A 16,933-nucleotide genomic window follows, 5' to 3' on the forward strand; every position below is an offset into this window, starting at 1 on the left:
TAGCTTGATGTGCAATTTGCCAAGGCTGTCGACTCAAGTCAGGGAGGCGGGCGCTTCCATGTAGGATCCTAGATGCTATTTCCAGGAGACTTTTCCACCTGTCCACACCCCCAGAAGTCAGTTTCCTGGGTGGAATCCTTTTTCGGAAATTGGTAGTGGAACAAATTCCTGAGGCAGTCGCGGGGCCTTTAAGAGTGGTTTCATGGGCGGGCCCACAGGGGGCGCGGGTCGATCTTGACCAATCCGAGGGCGGGAAGAGCTCGGGGGCGGGGCCTGTCAGCCGGGGAAGGGTTAAAGGGGCGCGCCGGCGGGTCGCGGACAGTCGGGCCGCCCCTCCTCCATCCGTCCTGGCCGGCGTTCCCCGCGGCTGCGCCAACACTGCAGCCCGGGAGACAAAGCGCCGCCGCCGTAGCCGGGAGCGAGTCCCCGGGCCATGGCCCGGCCGCCGCCGCCTCCGCGCTTCCCGTACCGTCGCTGCCGCCGCGCTAGGCCGCGAGGTAAGGCCGGCCCGGCGGGGACCCAGGGCCCTGGGCTCTCCCGGCCGCGGGGACCAGCCGCCTGGCGTGACCCCCTGTCACTGCCCCCCAGGAAGGGGCTCGGCTCGCTGGCCCGCAGGACGCACGAAGGGGCTAGGCCACCTTTGCAGGTTCCTGGCTGGACCGGCCGGACAGACAGCGCGGCCCGGACACTTGGCTCCCGCCGTGGCCGCCACGCCCTCTCCCCACGCCACTCGGGCGGGGTCACCCTCGGCACGCGGCGCCCACGCGGCCTGTTTCCCCAGCTGACCTGCGGCCTTTGGGTGCTCACCCCCCACACCCGCCAAGTGGCCTTTGGGATGGCTCTATTCAGCCCGAATCGGAGGGCCAGACCCCAGCCCAGGCGGTGATTTGGGGTGTCCCTCCCCCTGGTTTGCTTGCGGGCTGCCCCCCCAGGGGACTCATGGAGCCGCTTGGCCGGCGGTGTGACCTGGGCCGGAGTAGGGATTCTCCGGGTGCCCACGGGGGACCCCCATGCCGGGCTGACTCTGAGCTTCTTGGAAAAGAGTAAGTGGCGACAAGGCCAGGGGCCAGGCCCGCAAGAAATGGGACCCCTTTCCCCTCTCAGCTTGACAGGACAGTGACCCCCCCCCCCCCTCATGACCTTGGGTTGCTGGTGGCTTTCCGTTTTTCCTGAGTGGAGTTGGGGTGCTGCGGCCACCCCCACCGGCCTGGTTGTCTGGAGGTGGCTCAACAGCGCCCCAGACTCTGCATCTGGATGGTGGGGGGCAAGGGGGCCGCTCCAGGGGCCGGGAGAGGTGTAAGCACGCTGGGATTCTCTCTGCAGGAGCCTGAGCACCAGCTGCGGCCAGGCCAGGTGTTGGATTCACACCCAACAGTGCCTCCCCCACCCCGACACATACAGGTACAGGGGTGCGGGGAGTGCAGGAGTGGGGCCCTCTAGGCTAGAGGGAGGTCAGGGGCGGCAGGGCCAAGGCAGGGGTGCTATGGAGGGTCTGAAGTGGAGGTGGGAACAATTGATTGGACTTTGTTTTCATTTTGAGCTGACTCTTTTTGGACAGAAAGAGAGAGGCAGAGGGAGAGAAAGAGAGACACTTTAACAGCCAGAGTTCTTCCAGGGCCTTAGGGGCTGGGCTGAAACCTGGTGACACATGGCAGAGCAGGCACCCATGCCGGTCAGCTGTCTCTCTGGCCCTAGCTTGTGTGCTCCTCCCCTCCCCTCCCCTCCCCTCCCCTCCCCTCCCCTCCCCTCCCCTCTTCTACCAAAGCACTGCTTAGCTCTGGCTTCTGGTGGTGCTGGGACTGAACCTGGGATCTCAGGCACGAGAGCCTTTTGCAAGCCATCGCACTGTCTCTGCAGCTCAGCTTGCATGTTTCTCAGAGTAGTGCCAGGGCTTTGCTTGTGTGCGATTCACCACTGAGGGGCCCCCCTTTAGAGAGAGAGCGAGGAGAGGGAATCTCAGGGTAGACCCCTGCATGGCTCCACCATTTCTGGAGCACCCCCCCAGGTAGTATGTTGTTAGAACTCGAACCCAGGGCCATAGCTCTGCCTGGTGAGCTCTCTCCTGGTCCCTGGGCTGGCCGGAACAGGCTCTCTCTCTGTGGGGAAGGGCTCCTGGTTTCATGGGTGGCCAGGGTTGAGGGGTGGGTAGCTAGGGCCCACAATGGCTGAGGGTCGGAAGTCAGTGGAGCTGGGGTGTGAACTGAGATGCAGAGAGTGAGTGGGTCCCTAGGAGCAGCACCCACAGCACCTTCGAGAATCACTGAGTCACTGGCATTGTCACCACAGCCCTGACTCCACAGCTGTGAGAACTGAGGCCCAGAGAGGCCGCACAGCCTGGGCACCGCACAGCAGACGATTGGACCTGAGAGAAGCATGGCATAGATGGGTGGTGACCTGAGAGGTAGGGGGACCGTGAAGGAGGGAAGGGACATATGTGCTCATACCCCATTTGAGAGAGGGTGTCTGGCATCTGAAGTCACACAACTCAGGGAAGCAGAGCAGGGATCACAGAGGCCAGAGCCTCCAAACCACTTGTGTTACTTCTTCTAGGAAGCCTTCCCTGACTGCCTCGGCAGGTACTGTGAGGCTGTGAGGAAGCTGAGGACTGTTCTCCAATCTGGGTTGGGTAACCTGGTTGGGTCCCCACTGTGGCCAGCTATTGCCAAGACAGGCACCACCCAGATCTCATTCCTCCCTGGGGTGAGAGCATTAATTGAGCACCTACTGCATCCCAGCACCTGATAACGTGACTGCCACCTTGTGCAGGTGAGACTGATTTGGGAGTATGAGGCAGGCCCTCCTGAGAGCTGAGGGGGACCCCAAGGGGAACATGGGCACGTGCCAGTTCTCTGGTGTGTGTTGGTGCTCCCTGGGGAGGGTGGACACAGTGGGTTAGAGGGAGGCCTTTGTCCTGAACGGGAATATATTACTCCCTCACTCCCTCCTCAGGCCACGTGTCCTAAAACCAGATCGATTCTATCAATAACAGTGTCTTCTGGTCTCCCCTGCCCGCGTGTCCATGGGACACATTCCCACCCCAGGGCCTTTGCACCTTTCCCGAAGCCTGGCCTGACTGGGGCCCCTCCCTGTCAGCGCAGCCTCCTTAACCAGCAAGCTGGGCTCAGTGCACCCTCTTCCCTGCCCCGCAGACCCCTGTGTCTCCCTGGTGCCTGGCACACAGTAGGTGCCCACTAGAGTATGCTGCACCCTGAGTGAAGATCACCACAGTCCAGGCGGCCGTTGTGAGAGGAGGGTGAGCTGGCCTGTGAGCAATGCTTGGCATGCGGGCATCGGGAAGGAGGCGACCTGGGGAGGCGGCCTAGGTTTACAGAGTAGAGGGCAGGACTGCACAGGCTGTGGTGATGGTAGGTGACAGCTCTGTCCCCCTCACAGGCGCCGCCATGAAGCTCAACGAGCGCAGCCTGGCCTTGTACGCCACGTGTGACGCGCCGGTGGACCGGGCTGGTTTCCTGAGCAAGCGGGGCGGGCGGCACTCGGCCTACCACCGGCGCTGGTTCGTGCTGCGCGGCAACATGCTCTTCTACTTCGAGGAGCCGGCCAGCCGCGAGCCCGTGGGCGTCGTCATCCTGGAGGGCTGCACGGTGGAGCTGGTGGAGGCCACCCGGGAATTCACATTCGCTGTGCGCTTCTCAGGGACTCGGGCACGCACCTATGTGCTGGCAGCCGAGAGCCAGGCGGCGCTGGAGGGCTGGGTGAAGGCGCTGTCAAGGGCCAGCTTCCACTACCTGCGGCTGGTGGTACGGGAGCTGGAGCAGCAGCTGGAGGCCATGCGGGCAGGGCCTGGGCCGCCCCCTCCACTCCCATCCCGCACGCTGCTGCCCCGGGACAACGGCCTCGCGGTGTGGAGCCACGATCCTCCCACGACCGGCCCCCCCACACCACCGCCCCGCCACCGCAGGTCCTCAGTGCCTGATGGACCGGGGGCCTCCTTCCCGCAGCTGCATGAGTGGTATGGCCGTGAGGTGCGGGCGCTCCGGGGCCAGTGGAGGCATGGCCAGACCCGTCCCTGAGCCCTTGACTGCTGCCCTTGGGGGACAGTGAGTGGCAGCACCTGGGGCCCTTGGCCCATAGTGTGCTCCCACAGAGGATGCCACACCTGACCGCCTGTGTCGAGGTTCGGGGGCGGCACCCAGGAAACAGGGTGCTGTGCTTGGAGCAGGCCTTCTGGACTTTGCCCCCAGCCCCGCCTGGGGAGGCGCAGTCACCTCTGGCCTCCAGTGCTGGGTGGCTTCAGCCCTTACCCCTCAGTCCTGGCTTTAGCCTGCGGGGGTGGCAGCCCGGCCTGAGCTGACTCAGAACTCCCCCCCCCCAGGGAAGGGTTCCCCCAGCTGCCTGGCAGCCCAGAAGGGCTGCGGTACTGACAGAGGAGCCTCCTGGGCCCCCCACTCACCCCCACTCCAAAGGGGAGGTTAACTGTCTCCCTCCTCTCACCATAGTGGCTGTTGTCCTCTTCCTCCCGGGAGAATCTTGAAGAGTGGGGACCCCCCCAACCCTGGAGCTGGGCCATGTTTACAGTCCTCAGGGCCCCAGTCCAGGTACCCTGAAGATATCTGTCCCCAACCTCTGTTCCCCAGAGGAACTGACAAACCTGCCCCTTCCTGCTGCCTTAGAGGAACTGGGGGTGGGGGTGGAGGCAGAGGGGCATCACTGCTGGCTCAGTGCCCAGGGCTTCAGTTCTAATTTAACTGTTAATAGTTAGGGGGATTATTTTTTAGGAACAAATCTTGGTGTTTCCTGCTAGCTAGGGGAGGCCCAGGATGGGCAGAGATGGTGGCACTGTCCCCAGGGGCACCTTGCCCAGCCCTCAGCCTTCTGTGCCAGCAGGTGCCTTGGTACGATTCCTGTTGCCCACCTTTCCCGTCCTGAGGGTGGGGCCTTGTCCATGGACTCCAGGTCTGGGATGGAGGCCCTGGAGGCACAAATGGCATTATGGGCTATCCAGATCAGCTGCTGGGGGAGTGGTTGGGGAATGTTGCCCCAGTCTGGGAGCAGTTGCAGAAGCTTCAAGGTACAGTGACCCTGGGAGGGGCCTCCTCTCCCCCCACAAAGCACAAGATATAGGGGTCAGGCTGCCTCCCCAGTTTGGCCAGAATAAAAGTTTATCCTGTGATGGCTGGCTGTCCTTTTCGCCTCATCTGATGTGCCAGGGCCAGTGCTCATGGGCATCTGCTCACAGTCTCTTGGAGGAGGATACCGAGTTCCAGAGTGGCCAAGGGACTGGCAGGCTCACGCTTGGCTTAAATGTGTCAGAGCAGGGCTGTGACTCCTGGGGGCCTCTGAGAGGAGGGTAGGACCTTCTGAAGGAACATGGATACGAAGGGGAATGGAACTGAAGTTCCTTTGTGGAGGGTATGGGCTGGGGGGAGGAAGGAGACCAGAGGGTCTGGAGCCCACTGTGGGCTGAAGTCCTGACACTCTGGAGGGGTGGCTGGCCTGGTGGAGGCCTAGTGGTCCAGAGCAAGGGGGGCTTTTGGCAAAAATGGCGGTTCTGAGACAGAGCCCCTGCGACGGATCAGTAACTGCTGTGAGCGCCAGATGGCCAGGGCAGTGTTGGTGCTCCAGCCCGCCTGCTGGCTGGTATGTATGTGGTGTGTGTGTCAACGTCACAGGTGAGGAGAGACCAGTTACAGGTCACCCATCATGATGGGCCAGGCTCTGCTAACACAAGGTGAGTGTTTGGTCCCACGTCCTGAGATCACGCATACCCAGGAAGCCTCAGCCTGCAGCCTGGTCCAAGGAACAAGTCCGGGAGTGGGAAGCCAGGCTGTATGGGCCTGAGTGGCCAGTGGGCACTGAGTAATTCCTTCCAACTCCTGGGCCCAGCTGACGGGAGGGGGGGCTGGGGAAGTAGCTCTCCACATGGCTGAGTCAGGCCCAGTCTCCTGTCCTGTGTGAGTGCAGTCACCACAGGCCCCGGGCATAGGATGGGGGAGGTGGGGACCAGCAGGTGTGCCCTTCCTGGAGCCTTCTGTGGCTGCTTTCTTGGTCTCAGATCTGTCAGTGTGGACCCCTGGGGGGCTGGGGTTCTAGCCTTAGGCTGTTTCATATTCTCTGAGGGTTGACACAGAGGAAGTCACCATCACCCAAGCAGCCCCAGTTCAGAAGAAATTTGTTAAGGAGTCCCACGGGTTTGGGGACTTCAGGCTTGAGGTGAAGGGCACAGCTTTCCACCCTGGACAATGGGCCCTGACACCTCTGCAGCTGCTTTGGGGGTGTCTGAGGCGACACCGTGCCCTGCTGTGACCCAGGGAGATGTGAGTGGGAGGGTCTTTCCACTCCCCCCCCTTTTTTTTCTTTTCAAAAGAGACACAGTGCAGAGCCCTGGGGGTAAGTTATATTCAATGCCTGGAGCATGGCAAACATCTTATCATGAAATAGGAAAAATGTTGGCAGCTGAGTTTCAGGGCACACAGGAAACTTCCTTTGGGCTGCTGAGTCAAAGGTCCGGAGCCTGCTGGCTCTATTGGAGGTGATAAATGCCTTGCTGTCTTTACTTGTCACCAGAGGCTGCCTGATGGACAAGCTGAAGTCATTCGCTCGGGGCTGGGCAGTGGAGCACCCAGTTAAGCACACGTAATTCAAAGCACAAGGACCTGAGCAAATATCCAGGTTCGAGCCCCTGGCTCCCCACCTACAGGGGGATGTTTCACAAGTGGTGAAGCAGGTCTGCAGGTGTCTATTTTTCTCCCTCCTCTCTCAATTTCTCTGTCCTATTCAATAAAACTGGAAAAAATGGCTACCAGGAGCTGTGGATTTGTAGTGCTGGCACTGAGCCTCAGCAATAACCTGGGAGGCGAGCTCTGGGCAACGCCGGGCCTCCTCAGCCTAAGCAAATGCCACCCCTTCCCTTGGTCCTGCACCTCATGCGTTTCTGGATGCTGTGTCTGCCCTGCTTGGGTTCCCTGAGTCCCCTCACCCCCTAGGTCACCTCAGCTCACAGAAGGAATAGTGGCCACACATCACAGTATTGAAAACTGAGCACCCGGGGAGTTGGGTGGTAGCACAGTGGGTTAAGCACACGTGGCGCAAAGCACAAGGACAGGCACGAGGATCTTGGTTTGAGTCCCCTGCACCCCACCTGCAGGGGAGTCGCTTCACAGGCAGTGAAGCAGGTCTGCAGGCCTCTATCTTTCTCTCCCCCTGTCTTCCCCTCCTCTCTCCATTTCTCTCTGTCCTATCCAACAACAACATCAATAATAATAATTACTACGAAATAACTACGAGAATCCAGCATGAAGCCCAGCCAGTCTATCTTGGCATTATCACACCCTGTCATTTCACAAACATCTCATAAAAACCGCAGCAAAGGTGGGCGCGAGGAATAACATCATTGCAAGACTGGCCAGCTCCTCATGGGGTGCAAGCGCTTCCACACTACGATCATCATCTCTGGCATTATGCTATTCCACTGCAGAATACTGTGCCCCAGTATGGTTCCGTAGCCCCCATGTCCACTTGGTCGATTCGAAATTATATTCCTCCATGAGGATCATTTCTGGAACCATCCGTTCCACTCCGGTTCCATGGCTGCCAGTTCTTAGCAACATCGCCCCGCCAGATATTCGTCGGGATGCGGCATCATCTAAGTTCATTTGCCACGTCTACGCTCGACCGGACCTGCCAATATACGCGGATATCTTTGCCCACCCTGTCCAACGCTTGACGTCTCGTCACCCAGTCTGGTCCCCTATGCCTACACTGAACTTCTCTGTTCCAGTCTCTTGGAAACAGAGTTGGCAGTCAGCTGAGGTAAAGAACAAACACCTCATCACAGACCCCTGCAGGCATCAACCCGGCTTTGACCTAGCACGTTATGATTGGGCCCTCCTCCATCGCTATCGAACAGGCCATGGCCAGTGCGCCGCTATGTTCCATCGCTGGGGAGCCAGAGACGACCCGAACTGCCCCTGCGGCTCCAGACAGACTATGACCCACATAGTCAACAACTGCCACCTCTCCAGATTCAAAGGAGGTCTCGAAACTTTACATCAGGCTCAACCTGACGCTGTTGACTGGCTACGAAAGAAGGGCAAATGCTAGAAGAAGAAGATTACTACAACAATAAAACAAGGGCAACAAAAGGGAATAAATAAATAAAAAGAAAAAAGAAAACAGCACCCAAAGCCAGCAGCCTCTCCCGTAGCACTCTGTTTCTGCTGGCTCTGTGTGGGGTGGCCCTGGGGGTTCAGGCAGGGTTGGGGCGCCTGTATGCTGGCACCTGGAGGCTGTGGCTGCTGCTGTTATCCCCATGGCTGTCACTAAGGCCTTGGCCAGGGCCCCTCTGGACTGCAGCCCTGTGAGTCAGCTCCCACACCTACAGCCTCTGCTCAGGGCTCATGCAGCACCTCCATCCTGAGGCTCAGTGGGTCGTGGGCCCCCCAGAGGCCGGAGAAGGAATTGGGGCTGCACAGGGCTGAGGTGCTTGTGAGGCAAATACTGATTCTGACAGCTGTCTGCAGGTCAGGCCTGGCAGATCCCTGCCTTTTGGTTTTACCACATCCCCCTTCCTTTTCCTCTTGATGACCATCTTGTAACCCTAGCAGGTCCCTGACTACACCCAGAAAGCAGCCAGTACTTGGCCTCTGCTCCACCAGCACCCTGTCCCGGCTCAGGCCAAAGCAAATGACCACTGCCTTTCTCTGCCCTCGGGGTGCCTGGAGGTCCTGCTGCAGAGACTCCAGGTCAGTGTCTCCAGTGTCCCCACCCCCCACCGTCCCCGCTGCAGGATTGTCCCCAGAGACAATGCTGTGGACATGGGGGGTCCACGTCTACCTCACATCAGACACTGTAGCTTTTCGGGCTCTGGTAGTGTGTGTGAGGGGCTGATGGGAGGGGTGTCCTACCCCTGGGGCCACAGTGTCCAGCCCGCCACTCCACATTCCTGCCCACTGATCCAAGTTGAGCAGCGGAGGGTGTGGGCACAGACGACACCTACAAGCAGCAGGGGCAGAGGCGCGGTCACAGACCAGTGGGCAACTCAGCCCCAGAGCCCTACAGCTCTAACACCCAAGGAACTCTAGCCTGAGCAAGACCCCCCACCCCACCAGGTGCAAAGGGGAGCGCTGCCTGAGGCACCCAGGGGGCCACCCAGAGCTCCCTTTCCCTTTCCTACTGCTCCTGGACTTGGAAGGGTACCTGGTGCCCTGTACCCCAGCTGACAATGATGGTGGGTAGCTGCAGTGCTGGATACAGGCCAGCTGGGGCAGGATCTGGCTTTGTCCACTTAGGGTCCAGTGTGAGACTCGGGGCTGGGAAGCCAGGACCACAGAGCCTGAGGCCCAGGGCCCACCCTCCCCCCAAGGCCTACAAGTGCAACTCTGGCCAGAGCACCCCCTACCTTACACCCTCCCCAGTGCCTTGCCCCCAGGCCCTGGACATTGTTGAATCCCAGCTTCTGTTAGCTCAGGGGTCTTGCCTCTATTCCAATCTGGCCTGTGATTTGTTCCCTTTTCTCCTCAAACTCCCATTGATCCTTATGTTCCAGTTGAGATGCCCTCTCTTACAGGAAGCCTTCCTGGAATCCTCCACTCACATTCCTGTGACCCCGCTGCCTTAGACTGAGTACACAATAGGTATTCAGATGAAGGATGGCCAAACTGCCATGAACTTAGCTCTGCTCTCTGTCGTGTCCTGGTCTGAGCCTCCTCCTTCTGCAAGGCTTTCCCTGCTTCCCCCTGTGGGGGTTCAGAATCCACATTTGAGGATTTGCACTGCATTCCCCAAGGACAGCTTCCTCCCCTACTCAGCCTGCACCTTTGGGTGGAGGGGTGTATGCTGGGGGCTACCGGCTTCTCACTCCCAGAACTGGAGGTAGCTTGGCTCACTGACTCCTCATGCCTCCTTCTGCTTTTGTCTCCACAGCTGGGGAAACTGAGGCACAGAGCAACTCAAGCATTATCCAGGGTGAAGCCAGGTGAGGTCTGGCCCCACCTCCCATACTCTCAACTCCCTGTCCTCCTCCTACCTGGAATGTTACCTCCCTGGGCTGGCATGGGGCCTCCAGGATTGGGGAGACCTGAGCTGTTCCCCCACTCCTGGTAGGGTGCCCTGGCTTCCTGGGAAGGCATCTCCACTGGGTTTGGAGCAGAGGTGGTTAATCTGCTGGGAGGAAGTTAATCATTTCTTCCTGGTTGTGAGCTGTGGGAGAGGGGCTGAGCGGAAGGTTCCCTCCTGGGGGCACCATGTGGTGCTGGCTCATCACTAAGGATCAGCGCCCTTCAGGACACCCTGGACATCCTGGTTGGGAACATACCAGCCCTGACACACAGAGACTCACTGTCATGGGGGAAGACGCCAGCCCTGTTCAAGCTGTGGTGACCTTAGCTCTTTTCGCTGTAGCTGCCACCCCATCTCCCCACAGCGGCTGTGACCCTGAGTGTGGCCTCCTGGAAGCCCCTGGAAGCTTCCTTCCTCTCCCTCTCCCTCTCCCTCTCCCTCTCCCTCTCCCTCTCCCTCTCCCTCTCCCTCTCCCCTCCCTCTCCCTCTGCCTCTGCCTCTCCCCTCCCTCTCCCTCTCCCCTCCCTTTCCCTCTCCCCCTCTTTCAGGTATTCTCCTGAAATGTGTGGCACCACCCACCCAACCTGCAAGCCAGTGGTGGGGGTGGGGTGTCAGGGCTGGGGCATATGGCATGACTAAGGGCAAGGCCCAAGCTGGACACTGGTGTGTGTGTGTGTGTGTGTAAAATCAGCTTCCAGTCCTTCCATCTCCCCTGGTGATGCACCTGTTCCCAGCCAGGCAGGTGACACTGTGGCACAAACCGGGGGCTCATGTCCTGTGACAGAAGGTGGCCACTGCTCAGCTGGGTTCCATGAGGCTGTGGGCCTGCTGTGCTCCAACCTTCCAGGTTTTGGGAGAGCCCCATTTAGCGACTTTTCTGTGACAAGCCTTTGTGTCTTTTTTTTTTTTTTTTTCCTGTCTGGGCTTCAGGCCTATGTGATTCAACCACTCCCAGTGAGCTTTGTTATTTCCCCCCTATATTCTCAGAGACAGAGAGGGAGAGACACACAGTAGAGAGACGCCACAGCACTGCTCCCCTGCTCATTAAGTCTCCCCTGTGCTATGAGGAGACTCATACCTGGGTCTTAGTGCATAGTAAAGCGAGCTATCTTCTAGCCTGGGATTTTGGTCTTGTTTTTAACAGTGTGCGTGTGCCCGTGTGCTCTGGCATGTACAGTACTGGGGGTGAATGGGGACCTCATACAGGCAGCCTGCACTCTACCCACTGATCCTCTTACTTCAAAAACCACTTTGTAAATTACCTCTGGCAGCCAGATCTGACGCCCACCTTGCACCCCAGCTTCGATAAAACAAGCGGCAGACCCGGGCGTTATTATACAATTCTGTATTGAGAGGTGCACTGACAGAATGTGTCCTTTTTTTTTTCTCTCCAAATTTTAAACAAAGTTTATCAATCTCTCATAGAAATGGCATTGTGGGTCCGTTTCATTTGGACTGCTAGAGGGTGTGGTCACCCCCCCCCCAAGGTGTTCGAGGCCTGCTAGCTTCCAGGACAACAGGATTTCTTTGTTCAGGAGACTATGCTAAGTGCTTAGACAAATCCCATCACTCAAAAGCCAGATTTGGTTCTCAAAGAATCAGAGTCTGTAGGGAACCCTGGGTCTCCACGCTGGGTGGGTTCCAACAGTAAAAAGGGGGTTTGTTCCCCAACCCTTCCCACCGTTGTCTCAGACGGTGATGAGTTTATTCCAGATCTGAGTGCTCGGAAAAGTGGTCACTGTTTGCTAGTGTCAGAATATAAAAATACCTTCCTCTGGATAAAAATGTGAACAGTGGACTTGCTGGGGGCAGGTGCCATCTGCCAGGATGCCCTCCTTGGCGTGCTCCCTTGGCCACCTACCCCTGGGGCACTGGCCTGGCCCCACTGGTGGCCATCTTTACACTGTCATTCTGGTGTTCATCTTGGGTGGGGGCACCCAGCTCAGCCTTCCCACAGAGAGTTTGCAAAAAGGAATAGAAGCAAGAATGACAGGCTCCGCAAATCAGTGGGTGATGGCTGCGTCCCAGCCGGGCCCTCCTGCCCCTGCAGCTGGGTTGGGCGTGAAGTCGAGGGGGGGCAGGAAGGCAGCCCTGTTGGTTCTGCGTGGACTGGTAGTTGCAGGTGTCTTCTAGAAACAGCACCAGGGCCCACCTGACAGCACAGCTGAGAGCCCGGGTTTGAGACGCTGACTCGGGCGTGGCAGGTGAGGCGAAGGTCCAGCCCACTGTGCCTCTGACGAGGGGCCTGGGATGGTCCTTGGGGTCTTGGGACAGGCCACCGTCACGAAGCTCATCTTCGATGGCACGGAGCTTTCCTTTAGAGTCTCCTGGACTTTCTCAGCGCAGTGTCTCACAGACAGGTGGGAGTGCATTCAGAGGCGATCGAGTTTTGGTCGATCTGAGTGTCTCGTGATGGCTTTGAACAAGTGTTCTTCTTTTTAATCTCATCTAGTGGCAAAAGAAAACGAAACAAAACAAAACACATGCGCTCGAGCACACACACACACACACACACACACACACACACACACACACACCCCAAACGGCACGACTCCGGGCATCCTTCGCAGCAGTTGTGACGGCATCCTGATTTTAGAGCTCTCTGTAATATCAAAACAGCATCGGCTGGGGGTAGATTCCAAAGGATCCTTTATTAAAATAGCTAAAAGAAGTCTATAAATATTTCTTTGCTTTTTTTTTTTTCTTCTTCTAAAAGAGTTTGGAGTTTTCGGGTGAAGACGTGGTGCCATTGACTCCTGCCCAACAGCCGGGTAGGGATGGGGAGCTCCAAGGCAGGCAGGGGCCCTGCTTTAGCACAACCTCATGGATCTAGGGTCACAACAAAAAAACTTAACCGGCATAGCATCTCCTTGCTTGGGTGGTCTGACTCCTCCTGCCCTGCCGGCAGTGGAGCAGGGAGTGGGGAGGTGCCGAGCAGAGCAGTGCCTTCCAAGGCAGGGTGGGGCTTCTACCCTCAGAACTCCCACTCCAGTGCCTCCTCCCGGTTGGCTGCCCGTTCCAGCCGGTAGATGATGCTGTTCAAGTTGGCCATCTTCTCGTGCCGCCGCTGCAAGTTGGGGTTCACCTTGGCGCTGGGGGGCAAGGCCCCGGCTGCGTCAGCGCTGGGGCTGGTACTCGGCACTTTGGCAGGGGGGGCTCCAGGTGGGGAGGGGGAGATGGGGGCGGAGGATGAGGGGACAGGGGATACGGATGCCACAAGGCCGGGTGAGGAGGCAGCCGAGGGTGAGTTCAGCGGTGCCTCCAGGCTGCCCTGCGCTGACTCCGAGGCCACCTTAAAGCTAGGAGGGTCTGGGTGGGGCAGCTCCCTGCCCCTGCTCTCCTGAGGGTATTGGAGTGGGGGACAGTCTGGGGAGCCCCCTCCCGGAAGGAGCCCTGGGCTCACTTTGGGGAGTCCTTCAAGTCCTGGAGGGTCAGGAGATGCCTCTCTGGGGGAGCCCTGGTCTTTGTCTGGGTCCCCCAAGTCTGAGAGCTGCTGGGTGGCCTCCTCTTCCTCGGCCTCCTCCTCGGTGTCCTCCTGCTTAATCCTCACCAGGGCCTTGTCCAGGGCAGCACCACTGTCCCCCGGGCCCTGGGGCATCTCCAGGCCCTTCACCAGAGGCTTCTGGTCCTCGGCCTCAGAGTCGGGGCTCTTGGGGGCTGGGTTCGGGTGGGGATGGCCTGGTGGCTGGACTCCGGGACCTCTGCTGGGCTCCAGGTCTGGCTCATCCTGGGTCCCCTCCACCAACATTTCCCGGCGCATCCGGGACCTGGGGCAGAGATGGCGGTGAGTGAGGGCTGCAGGGGCCTCCGGCTAGACCCAGGCATTTTACTGTAAGAGTCTCACCCTGCATTGTCACCACATGCCCCCTCAGGGAGGAAAACAGGTTCAGAGAAGTCACACAGGAAGGGCAGAGGCAGAACTGCGCAGGCCAGGGGAGGACTCGGCCCATCACTATGAGTGTGAGACACCAATGCAACTCATTCTGTCTCTTCCTTTGGTCTGATATTATCATTATTAGTTTACTTATTGGATAGAGACAGAGAGAAACTGAGGGTGAAGGGGGGCTAGGGAAAGAGAGAGACACCGGCAGCACTGCTCCACCACTTGTGAAGCTTCCCCCCTGCAGGTGGGGACCAGGGGCTGCTCCATCACCAAGTCCCTTGTTTATTTATTTTTTAATGGTCACTAGAACAATCTTGATTACACATGTAGCTTGTATTATTCTTTTTCCAATGGACAGTGCTTGCTGTTCTAGAACATTTCAGAGTCAAAGCCAGAACTTCTTCCCTGCCTCTTTCCTCGAGGGCCTCATCACGTCAGCCCAGAGGGGGAAACAGGCTCAGAGCATGATCTGCCCAGCTGCCACGCCACATGGGGGCAGAGCTGGCATCAGCTCAGGCCCATTCTCCATTGGCTGTAATGCCTCCCTGCTGTTGGAGGGGCAGCCAGTGCACCGAGTCCTGGCAGTGGAAGGGCCTGAAGGTGCCCCACTCCACAGTCCCTGAAGGCCCACCCTGCCTCCTCCCAGGGCTCCCCTCAGCCCTCGGAAAGCCGTCTGGCCCAGTCACCACCCAGTGGTCCTGGGACGAGATCCCGGGATGGGCCAGTGTAGAAACAAGAGATACTCATTCCTGGAGGCACCCAAGGGTGCCAGAGAGCTCTCTCCATTGTCTGTCAGCACCTCAGCAGGAGCTCAGGGCTCCAGGCCTGCAGCCCAAACCCCTGCTCCTTCTCAGAAGCAGCACTACTGCCAATGCCTGCCACACGGCTGTACTGAGCCGGTCTCCCAGATGGGAGGACCGAGACGCAGGGACGGACATGTGGGGGAGGGGGCTCCCCCAACGCCGCAGATGCCCGGCTTCCCCATCCCTCCCTCCGCCCCCGTACCCTCCAGCCTCGCACCTGTAGTTGTGGAACCAGTTGATGACGGTGTTGGTCTTGAGGTTGAGCTGGAAGGACAGCAGCTCGATGGTCTGCTGGGAGGGGTAGGGCTCCAGCTGGTAGGCCTTGCGCAGCGCCTCCTTCTCCTCGGGCGCCAGCACCACGCGGGGCTTCTTGATCTGCAGGAGGCTCAGGTCCGGGGGCTGCAGGCAGGGGCTGGGGCACTCAGAGCGGGTGGCCGGGGACTCGCTGTCTGAGCCAGTGCTGATGAGGCCGTACCTGCGCTTCAGGTAGGCTGCGGGGGAGGGAGCGTGAGGGCAGCGCCCAGGACCTGAGTGCCCCCCCCCCCCCATTCTCGCCTGCCTGACCTTCCGAGGCCCCTGAGTGGGGCTGGACTGCTCACACCTGCCTGGACCCGAGAGCCCGAGAATGAGAGCCCGAGGACCTCCCCCTCCCAACCCGATCATTAGTACCAGGTGGTAACAGGTGTGTGTTTCAGGCTTAAGCTCTCTCCCACTTTCTCTCCCTGTTCTCCCTCCCTCTCCCCACCAGGCTATAGTTGGGCTTAGTGCCTACAGGATTCCTCTGCTCCTGGTGGACTCCTTTCCGTCTGTTTTTAAGATAGAGTGTGAGAGAGATGGAGAGGGAGAGACACAACAGTGCTACCTCACTGCTCGTGGAGTCTCCCCCTGGTGATACTTCCTCGTGGTGCTGGGTGCTACAATCTGGATCCTGGCACCTGGCCAAGTGTGCGCTCTACTGGGTGAGCCATCTCTCAGGTGTGTGTATGTGAGTTTTTCCCTTTTGTCATCAGGGTTATTGCTGGGTCTCAGAGTTTGCATGACTCCCCTGTACCCAACAGAGATTTCTTTTTTTGGTAGAAGAAGAGACAGAGAGATAGGGAGAGAAACAGAGAGGAAAGGCACCTGTAGCACTGTTCCCCTACTTGTTAAGCTCCCCCCCTGGAGGTGGGGGGTGGCTGGGGGTCTAAACCCAGGTCATCACACATGGTAACGTGTGCTCCAGTGTGTGCCACCCCGGCCCTGTATTATTTACACTGTATTGCATTTAGTTATTTCCTTCCTGCTTGCCAACATTTGATTAGAGACAAAGAGAGAGAGAGAGAAAGAGAGACACCACAACACCAACGCCTCTTCAATGTGGTGGGGGCTGGGCTCCATACTGGGTTGCACACATGACAAAGCCTCGCACTGTCCAGCCCCCCCACCCCCCCAAAGCTGAGGCTGCACCTGTGGGCGCTGGGTTTATTCGGCTCACAGCCAGCGTGGCTCCCTGCCCCTCACTCACCCTTCTTCTCCAGCTTCTTCATGTCCCGCAGCTTCTGCACGTTGTGGGGGTCACTGAGCCACAGCTGCATGCGCACAAATGGCTCCCGGCCCTTGAGGCTCAGCTTGTGCCAGGGCTTGGGGCGGGACAGCAGGTCGGACACGGAACCCTGCGTCAGGCCCAGGATGCTCTCCCCGAACAGGCGCTGCCCTGGGGGGTGGGAGGGGTGGCCTGGGTTCCACTGGCTAGGCAGAGCCCCCTCTGGTGTCCCCAGTGGGAAAAGAGGGGACGCTTGCTTTTCCATGAGATCTAGGGGCTGACCAGGACCCCACAGCGGGCATGCTGTCGTTGTCGTCGCCATTTACAGACTCCTCAGCCTAAGGTGGGGTGGGCTGAGTGGCCAGTAAACTCCCGGGGACAGAGTGTTCCCTCGGGAAGGGGAGGCCCACAGGCCTGGCACCCTTTCCATAAGCACGTGATCTAACCCAGCCCCACTAGGGCTGTCTTTCTCCTGGGTCCCAGGGTCCCAACTGTTTGACAGTAGACAAGAAGGCAGGGGTTTAATCATCCACAAAAAAGACTGATTTGTAAAAAGCATGCTTGGGCCAGTAGGCAGGCTGTCTCACTGTGGAGACAAGAGAGAAGCAGGTTGGCCCAGCAGGTGGCACAGTGTTGGACCCTGGAGCATGAGGTCCTGAGTTTGATTCCCAGCATCTCATGTGCCAGAGTGATGCCATGATTGTCCTC

The 16,933-nt window shown here is 58.8% G+C and overlaps 2 protein-coding genes across 8 annotated transcripts in view; one reads left to right on the top strand and one right to left on the bottom strand.

The window, feature by feature from the left end:
• The first annotated feature begins 300 nt into the window (after window positions 1-300).
• PHETA1 (PH domain containing endocytic trafficking adaptor 1) lies at window positions 301-5,131 on the top strand. Of its 2 annotated transcripts, XM_016190605.2 has the most exons (5): window positions 301-497; window positions 1,324-1,401; window positions 2,551-2,766; window positions 3,150-3,253; window positions 3,394-5,131. In XM_016190605.2, the coding sequence occupies exon 5, from the start codon at window positions 3,402-3,404 to the stop codon at window positions 4,029-4,031; it is 630 nt and encodes a 209-aa protein (XP_016046091.1). In that variant the 5' UTR covers window positions 301-497; window positions 1,324-1,401; window positions 2,551-2,766; window positions 3,150-3,253; window positions 3,394-3,401; the 3' UTR covers window positions 4,032-5,131. The 2 variants fall into 2 exon arrangements, with proteins under 2 accessions (XP_016046091.1, XP_007529659.1); XM_007529597.3 differs by lacking the exon at window positions 3,150-3,253 and having other exon boundaries at window positions 302-497.
• A 6,216-nt stretch (window positions 5,132-11,347) lies between these two features.
• CUX2 (cut like homeobox 2) overlaps window positions 11,348-16,933 on the bottom strand; it is a 224,487-nt gene continuing 218,901 nt past the window's right edge. For 5 of the 6 annotated variants that reach the window (XM_060193093.1, XM_060193092.1, XM_060193094.1 and 2 more), the window contains 3 exons: window positions 16,208-16,396; window positions 14,921-15,194; window positions 12,931-13,784 (listed from right to left, as the gene is read on the bottom strand). In XM_060193093.1, the coding sequence (XP_060049076.1) occupies window positions 12,992-13,784; window positions 14,921-15,194; window positions 16,208-16,396 (1,256 nt within the window). In that variant the 3' untranslated portion in view covers window positions 12,931-12,991. Of the gene's footprint in view, window positions 12,466-12,930; window positions 13,785-14,920; window positions 15,195-16,207; window positions 16,397-16,933 lie in introns of those variants that run through there. The other variant, XM_060193096.1, reaches the window with a different exon arrangement.

This window comes from Erinaceus europaeus, chromosome 6 (assembly GCF_950295315.1).
Source record: "Erinaceus europaeus chromosome 6, mEriEur2.1, whole genome shotgun sequence".
Classification (NCBI taxonomy): Eukaryota; Metazoa; Chordata; class Mammalia; order Eulipotyphla; family Erinaceidae; genus Erinaceus; species Erinaceus europaeus.

Bases quoted from the DNA above. Each gene is read 5' to 3' on its own strand.
- PHETA1 (XM_016190605.2), top strand. From the start codon at position 3,402: ATGAAGCTCAACGAGCGCAGCCTGGCCTTGTACGCCACGTGTGACGCG.